This window comes from Halyomorpha halys, unplaced genomic scaffold (genome assembly GCF_000696795.3).
Source record: "Halyomorpha halys isolate HHAL.00 unplaced genomic scaffold, Hhal_1.1 Scaffold43.1, whole genome shotgun sequence".
NCBI classification, from domain to species: domain Eukaryota; kingdom Metazoa; phylum Arthropoda; class Insecta; order Hemiptera; family Pentatomidae; genus Halyomorpha; species Halyomorpha halys.
This window is the reverse complement of record NW_027106553.1, coordinates 258,232-270,593: the sequence shown is the minus strand read 5'-3', so window position 1 is coordinate 270,593 and position 12,362 is coordinate 258,232. Positions and strand designations below refer to the sequence as shown.

Sequence of the window (12,362 nt, the reverse complement as noted above, 5' to 3'; positions counted from 1 at the left end):
ACAGTAGTGCTTAGTACATGGAAACTAATTTTTACGAAAATTAAAGGTATTTTTCGTAAAAGTTAGTTCCCATGTATTTAGCACTACTGTGAAGTAAGCCCATTAGTTCTCAAAACCTCATATCAGTACATGAGGTGTTGAGAATCATAGTAGAATATGCCACATTTTTGTGAAAAATTAATTTGTGTCTTTGTAATTAGTGTCTTCAAATTTAATGCTATGCCATTTGTTAGCTGTATAATAAAGTTTATTTATTTTAAAACCATCGAAGAGATATAACCAGTTTAACAAGTAATAGAGCACCTTTGCTGACACCGCACCCCCTCCCCTCTCCCCCACCATCTTCTCATATTAATCCATGGTCAACTATTAACATCTCATTCAATAAGCATTATACAAGTACAATCTATAAAATATAATATTTAGCCAAATAAAGTCTAAAGACCTATTTTATAAACATGTTATTGTATATCACCACATTTTCAATAAAACATTTAGGCAACGTGAAATAATCCAAAACAATCTAAAAAATTTTTATAAACAAAAAAAATTAGTAAAAAACTTTTTGAACATGTAAAAAATCTTATTGAAAGTGAGTAAAATAAAAGAATACCTAAGTAAATAAATGTATACTTTTCTTAAATAAATTTAAATCAATTCGATTATAAAAGAAATTTGAAGTGTTGTAAAAGTCTTTTTAAAGTGGCAGAATCAAGAATGATCCTAGCTGGTAGATGCTAGAGCAGTACTAATCACAGTTCAGGACAATCCAACGTGAAAGCGAGGGAGGTGCTGGAGCTCTCAAACCAATATTGTTAATTGTCACTAACCGCAGTCAAAGTGTTAACTGCATATATTTCATCTCAAGTTACCATTGCTACCTGGAATGCTTTCAAAACTGGCCTAAAACAGTTTGACAGATGAGGTTGGTTTGCTCTGGTTCTCAGCACAGCATAGGACCAAAAAAAAAAAAATTAATCACCAAGTAAAAGCCTTTCAAGTTTTTTTTTATTTTACATGAGTTTAATTTTTGTTTTGTATATCTCGGATGGATAACGTTACTACCTTAATACATGATATATATATAACATTACTACGTTAATATATGGTTTAAAGGATCAAGGCTGCCATAGATGGGCCGTTAATATATTAAATAGCTTATGAATCAATATTTAGAGAAAGGATATTTTGAGGCAAAATTATCAGGACATTTTGATAGGTAGGACCAGTATCGTGAAGAATTTAATGGAATACAACAAATTAAATGGTTAAAAGTTATTGTATACACCTTTTGGAAGGTTTTCCATAATAAAGACCAATATATGATGTTTATTTGTTACTAAAAATGCTTTTATTTTAACTACTTAAATGAAGTCATTATTCAAAATAGTAATCCTGTTTTCATGTGCGTGCTTATGATATATTTAATTAATATATTTTTTCTATTTATTTATCTTTTTTTCAGACTGACAATTTAGAGTACGAATTAACTTTAAAATCAAGTAATGGTCCTATTAATGTAATGCTGTTTTCTGGAAATAAACCTCTGCCCGATAGTAAACCTATTTTTTCGGAATACTCGTTTCCTGAAGGTCACTTACCTGTTGTGAGTATTTATTATATATACCTATTTATTCATATGAATCTTTAATATTAAGTCTGTACGATATTAATAAACTAAGTGCTGCTCATTTAGTTTACTACTAATAGCAAAGGCTATTCTAATCATCATACAGTAAGGCTCTCATGACAAGCTATTCATGACAACCCATTATAATGGGTCAAAAAAGTATTTTTATGCTCCTCTTTTAATATAAATTTCAGTAGGATTGAGATATTTTCCAAAACTAATATTTCGAATTCTAAGATGAGTTTGAAATAATCATACAAAAAGTAAATTTTCTGGGTTAAAAAAGTAATGGCACAGTTTTAAATGTTAACCATTAGCTACAGCCAAAACAAATCATTTTTCTTTCAATAGGTTAGCAATACGAATATACAAGGATACAATGATAACAATAAAACTCAGTGTTTGTTCTATATTTACTATGAAATTATGGCTAAAACAAGTGAACAGTGTTTATTTAAAAAAAAAAACTTGTAATTAAACTATATATTCTAAAGGGCCTAGTTACCGAAAAATAGGGAATAGATTAAAAATAAGTATTGTTCGAAATATTTTTAAAAAGAAAGACTGGTTCAGTTTTGAAAACACCTTGTTTAGGGTAGCAAATCAAATTTTGATGGCTATCAAAATTTAGTAAAAATGAACATTCATTGTATTGTAGAGAGAGAGAGTTTCCACTACCATATTGCTGCCACAATAGTAGAAGAGGTCACATCATCTTCCAATACAAACTCCGGTTTACAAACTGTTAGAAATGTTATTCACAAATATGATTATTATGGTAGTGTTTAAAAGAAAAAATATTTTATTACTGAAATGTCACTTACCATATCGAACCACAAAAAAGGCTCCAGTTTGCCTGCAGCTGTTGCTGAAACAGTTAAAGTAACATTTTTCTGAATTTTAATGTTTTAAAATGCAGTATATTTTGTCCTAGAATGGAATTAACTTAGAATGCTGTAGTTTATGGCTTTTTCAGTTACTTAAGTACTTTGTTCTTACAAAGCACTACTAGTAACCTTTTTTAACTACTTTTTACTAGTAACCTTTTATGAGTGTTTTAACAAGTTTAAATAGAACTAACTCTACAACAACAATTCTCATAAAAAGTAGCTTTTATAAACCATTCATCGAATTCTGGTTAAGATACGTTATGATGTATTCCTCTCCTCCCCCCCTTTTCATACTAAGCTACAAGTAGTATTCCTCCCTCTTCCCCCGTCTTCATACTAAGATACAAGTAGTATCCCACCTTCATACTAAGATACAAGTAGTATCCCCCCTTCATACTAAGTTCAAGTAGTATTCCTTCCCCTTTCTCTTCATACTAAGATGCAAGTACTATTCTTCCCCCTTTCTCTTTCTGTTCATACTCATACTAAGATACAAGTAGTATTCCCCTCCCCCTTTCTCTTCATACTGTGATACAAGTAGTATTCCTCTTTCTCTTCATACTAAGATACAAGTACTATTCCCCTCTTTCTCTTCATACTAAGATACAAGTACTATTCTCCCCCTTTCTCTTCATACTAAGATACAAGTAGTATTCCCCCTTCCCCTTTTCTCTTCATACTAAGATACTAGTAGTATTCCTCTTCCCCTCTTTCTCTTCATACTAAGATACAAGTAGTATTCTTCTTTCCTCTCCCTTTCTCTTCATACTAAGACATAAAAAACTCGACTGTTTTCCACGAAGTCATTTTTGAGATTTGCACACCCCTCTGATCATAAAAGCTACCTCTTAAGTTAATATTTTTTGAATAACAGTAAAAGCAATGAATACATTCCTTAATATCTTAGTATCTTGAAATGCAGTACCTATATTTATTTAGACATAGAAAATGGTTCTATGGACGGTATGGTACATGCATTGATTTACAGTATTTTGTAGTATGAGACATTCGGTAGTAAAACATGGTAACTGCAAAAATTAAAAGTTTTTGAACGTTAAATTGTTTGTTGATTACAATTTTTTACCAGTTGGAAGATAGTCCAGGTTACTGTCAATGAAGGTACAAAATAGTTTAAAAAAAAGTATTCAATGGTAATCTGTTACTATTTCGTACCTTTACCTTTACTCATCATCACCCAGACTGTCCTCCTACAATTTACTATGATCAACTATTAATCTTCCAATACAATTTTTATTTTCAAACAAGTCACTTACCATATCTTGATATCAACATTATTCTTTTAAGAACTTAAATTTCCTAAATACTGTACTTAAAATGCAGTACCTATATTTATTTGGACCTAGAAAATGGTTCTATGGACGGTATATGGTACATGCAGTGATTTGCAACATTCTGTAGTCAGCCATTTGGTAGTAAAACATGGACCTCAACTATTCATTAAATCAGCCTTAATTAAAGCAGGTGATTCCAAAAATTTCAGTTATAATGTTCACCAAATTTATTCTCATCCTAAAGCATAATACTTGATACATGCCTAAAGTACATCCTAAGTAATTACTACTATTAACCAAGTGACATGTATTATAATATAAAATTGAGTCATTATAATATTGAATGCATAAAGTATATAGCAGTAAATAACATCATATAATAAAAATATAACACAACTTAACTAATCTGGAGGAATCTTGAGAGTGGTTTAGGGTTCCATAAACTATGTACCAAAGGGTACAAGCCGGGTCTAATTAAACAAATTAGAACAGGAGGTATAAAATAAAATGTCTGAAAAGTTTTTCATTATTTGAAAGCAATATTGGGCTCCCATATTGGTCCCTGTGTATGAGCATTAATTCATGTTAAAAGAGGCATTCAACTTTCCAAGATCTACAGCTTTTTTTTTTATTATATGGGTAAATGTTCACTAGGTTATATCTTAGCTAATAATTGTCTGAATTCAATGTTGTTTTTTTTGGCTGGGAATTTCATCAGGAAAAAAATAACACTCAAATATGAAAAATGAGAAAATAGATTGGTATATATATTAACTGTGGAAAAATTGTATACTTTCCTAACATACATGTCAAAAATGTTTAAACTTGGTCAAAAATTTTTTTCTACAGGAGAAATCGGGGATTTTTTGTCCCTACATGCCTAAATTTTTGGAGAGAAAAAAAAAATATGGAAAATTAACCTTTTTTTGACCCAAAATATTTGCTTTAAAATATATTGAAAAATCTAAAAAATATAAATAACTTCAATATGACTCAACCAATCTTCACGAAACTGTGTTTAGAGTGATTTAGGGCTCTGTTAGCTCTATAACAAAGGGTAAAAACCGGATCTAATTAAACAAATCAGAACCAGAGATATAAAATAACTTGTTTGAAAAGTTTTCCTTTATTTAATACTAATATTTCGTTCTTATAAGGTAGTATACAATTAAATCTAAATTTCGTTAATGTAGCTTAATAAATCAGGCATACAGCTTTCCAACGGTTGTTTTAACGTTGGAATTGGATAACAAATATGGGTAGTTATGAATGATTATATGAACAATGGTCAGCAAAAGAAGAAAAAATCATCCAAATGAATAAAGATGAAAAATTTCTAATTTTTAATTTCTTTGAAAAATGGTGTTTAAACGTTTCTGACGATGATATTAACGAAAATGATTTTCTTTTTCATAAAACAATTTTTTTTTTACCTACTTTATTGAAATATTCATTGCGTTTTTAAAATTTTTAGTGAATAAAAATCATTAAAGATTATCAGAAATAATTATTCTTCAGAAAGAGACAATAACCTATAACTTTCCCTAAAAACTCCGGGCTATTCACAAGTTTGTTTGTTGTGAATTTTTCTGGAGCCCTCCCCCACCAACTCAAATAGGGATGGAAAAAATGGCATACAAGTAGTCAAGAAGTAATGGAAAATTTTGTTTGATCAATGGCAAGAAGATTACTTGCTTCCATGATTCCTTCGATGGCAATGAGGTAATGTTAGTGGCATCCAGTTCAAATTTATAGCACATTATGTACATAATTAAAAGTGTGCCAATACGTTTTTGACTGTCTAAAATGGATTTTATTTTGACTTATTTTTTTAATAATTCTTTTACAAATATGTGTATTTCTGAATATTTTAATAAATAAAAATGTTTAAAAATAAACATTAAATTATTAATATAACACAATTTTGATTCATTTAACTCTCAATCTTTATTCTTAAATAACTCTCCAACGTTTCGGGCCTCAAGCCATTCTCAAGGAGACAATCCATAAATTTTTTTTTTGTTTAAATAACAATTTCATTATTTCCTTAACTACATACTGATTTCTTTGGACACACCTTCAATATTGATATCATTGTATCTTAATCTCAATTTGCAGGCTAATTGCCCATTTCACATCTTTAAAATAAATTAAATATTAAAATAACATAATAACTTCATACAATTTTTGTTTTTAAATTGATTTCTTACGTACATAACTTTTTTTTATATCTTAAGTTTAAAAATCCTTTTACACAAACAAACTTGGACTGATTATGAAATCTGATAAAAAAAAAGGGTGGCTATAATGAAAAAGGAAGATTATAAATTGAAAATAGAAAAGATCCTAAATGAGGATAATACATATAGAGGGTTAAGAATAGACCCTTTACCAGAAATAAATAAAAATGTAATAAATTATGTAGAAAAACTTAATAAGAATACATTTATTGATAAAAAATTAAAAAACAAAAAACAAATAATAAACAAACATTGCCACCATCCAAGAATGTTTGGATTAATTAAGCTGCACAAAGAAGACAAACCTTTAAGGCCAATTGTAAATGGTATAAATGGGCCCATTTATAATTTACAAAAAATTTTTAAATATAGTTTCAATAATGTTTATAAGGATGAAAATATAGATGTCAAAAGTGTTATAGAGGTAAAAGACAAATTGAAATTGATAAAAATAGAAAATAATGACATATTGGTGAGTTATGCTGCGGTATCCTTATTTACAAATATTCCTCTGAAAGTGGTATATAATATCATAGGAGAAAGATGGGAAGAAATTAAATAAGATAAAAGAATAAAGAACAAAAAATTATTTTTGATGGGATTAAAGTGTGTTGCGAAAATGGAATATTTAAATATGATGGTGAGATCTTCCGCCAAAATGTTGGCCTTCCGATGGGTAGACATTTAAGTATCTATTTGTCTAGTTTAGTAATGAATGACTTGATAAAAAATAAGCAATTGAAAAATCAGGTATTAAATTAAAAATTTTGTTTAAATATGTTGATGACATTTTCTGCATTATTAAAGAGACAGATAAAGATAAGATGCTTAAATATTTAAATGATTACCATGAAAGATTAAAATTAACAATGGAAATAGAAAAAGAGGGTAAGTTAAGATTCATATTATAAGATACATGTTAGTAATAGATTATTATACATTACTATGTTAGAGATACATTATTAACAGAATGGACAAAAAAGGAAACATCCAGTAATATAATTTTTAATTATTTATCCTGTTATCCTATTCACATGAAATACAATGTTATTAATAAACTTTTTTAATAAGGCAATAAAAATAACGGATGAAATTAGATTGGTGAAAATAAAGGAGAAGTTATTTAATATCTTTCAGGGAAACTTTTATCCTAAAAGGTTAATAAAGAGAATATGGGAATTAAATATCAAAAAATCCAAAATAAAAGAAATTGACAAAAATAAAAATGAAAATGCGATATAAGGAAATAAAAAATACTATATGAGGAGAAGATGGTTGGGGGTGCGGTCAATGAAACACAAATAAGTATGACTAACTTATTTTAATGTGCCGACGTTTCGGCTAGAGTTTCTAGCCTTCTTCAGGGCTGCTCGCTGAAAAATTGCGCGCCTAAAAAAATACTATAGTTGTAATTATATAAAAGGATTGTCAGAAGGAAAAAAAAAGGTCTATTAAGGATTATAATATGGAAAATATATCATTATGTTTCAAACCAAACAATAAATAAAAAATATATAGGAAGATGGTTGCGGTCACAACCCTGACCATCTTCCTATATATCAATTTTTACGATCAACTATATATACATATATACAATAAATAAAAAAATTATAGTAGAACAAAGGACCCAATAGATAGTAAAATATCAATCTGGATTAGTATATAAAATTCCATGCATTAATTGTCCAGCCATATATATTGGTGAAACTAAACAATATATAAAAGATAGGATGTATCAACATGGAAATGATGTAAAGAATATGGAAAAGGAACCCAAAAAAACAGCATTGGTTCAACATGTTCAAAATAAGCATAATTTTGATTTTGAAAATGTCAAGGTCATTCATAAAGAAAATAATATTTTTAGAAGAAAAATATTTGAATCGATTTACATCTCAGAAAATATAAATTATACGATAAATTTTAAATCAGATTCTAAGGGACTAAACCACCATTATTCTGAAATGTTGAGCAAAATAAATATGTAATTATTATATATAAAAAAGTTGGTAAATAGATAAATGTTCAAATCCTTAAATTGTACAGTTGTAAATTTAATATATATATACACTTTTAAGAGCATGTATAGGTGAGTAAATATGTGAACAAATAAAATAGAGAGGGGGTATATATGTTTAAAAAAATACATATATAATAAGAATAAGGTATTTGTGGATTTAAGAAATGTTAAATTATAAGCAAATAAATTAAAATTGAATGTTAATTAAATTGTATTAAATGTTAATTAATGATAAGAAAGTTATTTTTTATATGATAAGGTGATAACAGAGTCCTAACCTGTTGAAGGTAGGTTCTGTTTTAAGTGTTAAATATAAGTGAAAAAGGAGAAGTTTGTTTGTGTAAAAAGATTTTAAACTTAAGATATAAAAAAAGTTATGTAAGTAAGAAATCAATTTAAAACCAAAATTTTATGAAGTTGTGATGATGTTATTTTGATATTTAATTTATTTTAAAGATGTGACATGGGCAATTAGCCTGCAAATTGAGATTAAAAAACAATGACATCGACATTAAAGGTATGGCCAAAGAAATCAGTTTGTAGTTAAGGAAAAAATGTAATTGTTATAAAAACAAAAAACATTTTTATAGGTTGTCTCCTTGAGAATGGCCTGAGGGCCGAAACGTTGGAGAGTTATTTAAGAATAAAGGTTGAGAGTTAAATGGATCAAAATTGTGTATATTAATAATAAAATAAACCACTCTCAAACAATCAATAAGTAAATAATTAATCTAAAATTTTTGACTTTTCAACAGTCAACATGAAAAAAAAAAATGAAATGAAAAATGAAACATAAAAAAATTAAGTGTGCCAATACTTTTTTGAATAACTATTCTAAGCTTGGACCTATAATGAGCATCCTATGACTATATCATATCACTCAATGTTCCTCTATTCTATTCTCAATTACTACTTCATTATTTATACAAGGTATATTTGTTTGTAATTTTCTTCATATATATTTAATAAATTAAATCCTTTAATTACAGTCGAAAAGGAATGTGAGAAGTCCAAAGCCTAGTCGTAAGCAAACATTTGCTAAACCAAAGAATGATGAAGTTAGGAATGATACCAACATCGAACTATGCGATGATGAGGACTTTGTTGAAAGCGCTAGGGTTATATTACGTGGCTTAACCACAGGTAATATTTTTAGATTATTATTATATTATTTTAGATAATATTTTTTTAAAACATTTTTTTTCTTCAGTGTTAATTGAACCCACATACGCATGTACAATAAGGAAACAACAAACTGTTGTTTTTTAAGTTTTATTGATAATTTTTTCATTTAGTTACTGTTTTGGGGCTCTTCTGCATCCAAGTAGAACTTTGCCTCTTTTCCAATTTGTGCTAATAATGTTTACAAATAATTCTAATAACTGGGATTTTCTAATATACCAGCCTGCTTTTATTAGATAATTTATTGATATAAAAACAAAAAGATACAATTTTATAAAATAAAAATTACATATAATATTCAAGATTTATTTGAAATAAATATAAGGGAAATTAATAGTATTTATTATTCTCAGATCTAAAATATAGCTTTCAAGATGAGAAAGGTTAAATAGATATGAGAATTTTATTTTAAATTATATTTAATATTATGGACTCTTAGTCTCAGGGCGGGTTTTCCAGACAATCAGAACAAAAAGACACTTAACTAAATTAATGGCTACTTTTACAAATATACTTAAATCCTAGGTAGAGCAAACTAACCAATTATATATGTTTCTTCGATGAATGATGGTTCTCATTGTCTACGTTCTAAAGTAAAGATGCTACCCCTGACAGTATATAAAGGCTTGGTCCTCTTCCTAGCTGCCAGGATATATCCAATCCACTGGTGATCCAAACCAAAGAATCACTTTCTTCCTTTAATGATATAGTCTTCTTGGGTGTCTGGGGACTCTTGATGTCTTCTTTTTCTAGATGTCTACCACTGACAGTAGACAAAGGATGGTCTGCACCACCTCTTCCTGGAGACGTCCTAGTTTCCCGGACACGTCCAATCCACCCGCCATCCAAACAAAGAGTCCTGTTTCCTTTTTTCTGTCTTTAACGTTCACTCGTAATGATTCACAATTTAAATACTTCATTAATAATTGTTATCCTCTTATATTTCTTCTTGAATTAATTTGTACTATAATCATGTTAGAGAAACAGCAAAAGTTGAAAACATTTCAATCTACGTACTCAACAAAGCAGTAATTCAAACAGACTTTGGAAGGACGCGTGACACCATCTTGAATATTTGGAACGATGCATCTTTACACCATATTTGATGGATCAAAATTGGTTAGCTTGCTTTTTAGTTTAATACAACAAATAAACAATACTGAAATGATACATAAAAAAAAACATACTTAAAATCATTTATATAATTATATTAAAAAATGGACAATAAGATATTACAATATATATAAAAAGGAAAAAAATATAAAATAAGTCTTATAGAAAGTAAAGGAAAAAATTTATATATATAAAATGATTAAATACAATATAAATGTAAAAAAATAAAGAGACAGAAAAAATAAATTTGAAATATAAGAATTGTAAATAAAATAATAATTTTTAAGGATTTAAAAACAATTTATGAAGCATAAACATTTATGTAGAAGTTGTAGAAAAAAATATGTGAAAGAAAAAATGCCATTCTAATGTATAATCTATTTCTCTATTATTTATTATCATTATTGCTTCTTTTTTTTTAGTTCCATTTGAAACAGAAACTAAGACCAGCATGACCCCATATATTGATGCTGTTGGTAAGTGTTATTAAGAATTATTAGACTTTTTTCTCTTTAAATTAATTAATGTTTAAATGTGTAGTTCCATACTTTGAAGTTACATACCAGGCAGTTATCGATACTATCATACTTTCACGGTTTTACACTTAAATTGAGTAATTCCGCTCTAGTCCGGAAAATCGACCGCATTGATACCAGATCAAAATTATCATTTAAATATGGTATTTATGTTTCAACTGCCTGCATACAAAGAAAAAATAGATCGTAGACATTTTTCGCAATTACTTTGTTTCTTAGATTGTCTGACTGCAGTCAATCTTCCATACAGATCGGGAGCATTTGAAGTGTTAAGATTGACTTGATTACATTCCTCGAGTTGCCGTCACTTGCGTTTCCAATACACTTTTTTTATCACCTCTTTTGCTAGGATATGAGTTAAGTGGGTACCTGGTTACTCCAGAACTTTTTAGTTATAACTGAAGTTTGTTTTCAGCATATACAAGTATATCAAGTGTATATACTTGTTTTCTGAGCTAAAATATGAGCCATAAATCTGGGGAGGAGCAGTAATTTTTTTTAAAAAATCCCTTTAAATGTTTCTAGAACGTCATAATTCCCGAAACCCTATGCCTGCCCTGACATATTATACCACCGTCTGAGAGATTGATTTGTAAACCTCTAGTTTGCTTGTATAACAACATTTTATTTATCTCATAAATTGATTTAGATGCCTAATATGCTTGTAATAGCTGTAGTATTAATCACTGTAAAGAGATTACTGAGTTATGAGGAGTTGATAATAGAATGCTCTACTGATAAAGTTAAAAAAGTTTTTTTTTTAGCATTTAAACATTGTAATTTATCTGTGTGTATCTTCACACTCTTGTTATAAATTTAATGTTGGAGACAAATGTTATATAAGTTGAATTTTATTTTTAATGTTATGCTGCTTCTTTTATTATTAATTTAATTTATTTATCATTTTTTTCAGGGCAGAATCACTTTGTTCCTTTGAATCCTCCTCCAAGGAAAGGAGATTACCTGTATGCATTGAGACCCGAAGAAGGTCTTAGTGATATATTTGAATTTTAGCAATAGTTTAAGCTTTCTTTGTCACCTTGATATTTGTTATTATAAAGAAGATATTTTAAGAAGAATCGTAATAGTTATTTATTACTAACTGTACATTGTTAAAAAATGCTAATAAAAAGAATTGTTTTTTTAATTGTTATATAAACAATTTTTTTTTAAATTATGGTTCATTCCTTTTAATACTATTAAGTAAATCAGGCTGGAAATAGTAATTATTTTATTAAAATGTGTTGTTTAATAAGTATAATGTTTAAATGTATTGTGCATTCAGAAAGCAATGTGAATAATTCAAAAAGTGTTCTTTTTGTGGAAAATTCCATTTGTTTTAAATCTTTTGGTAGCTGGTTTGGATTTTTTCTGTATCAAAATTTTCATGTTTATTTTATTTTCTTGATTTACAATCTGATTTTTTTTCAATTATTTAGAAACATATAAATTTTCATTT

General features: G+C 27.9%; 1 protein-coding gene across 1 annotated transcript in view; it reads left to right on the top strand.

The window, feature by feature from the left end:
* Positions 1-12,050, top strand: part of LOC106688708 (transcription factor E2F4) — a 19,425-nt gene extending 7,375 nt beyond the window's left edge. Inside the window, exons 5-8 of the mRNA XM_014433289.2 lie at positions 1,466-1,606; positions 9,062-9,215; positions 10,790-10,843; positions 11,817-12,050. Coding sequence (XP_014288775.1) covers positions 1,466-1,606; positions 9,062-9,215; positions 10,790-10,843; positions 11,817-11,917 — 450 coding nt within the window. The 3' untranslated portion in view covers positions 11,918-12,050. The remainder of the gene's footprint in view (positions 1-1,465; positions 1,607-9,061; positions 9,216-10,789; positions 10,844-11,816) is intronic.
* Positions 12,051-12,362: the final 312 nt, after the last annotated feature.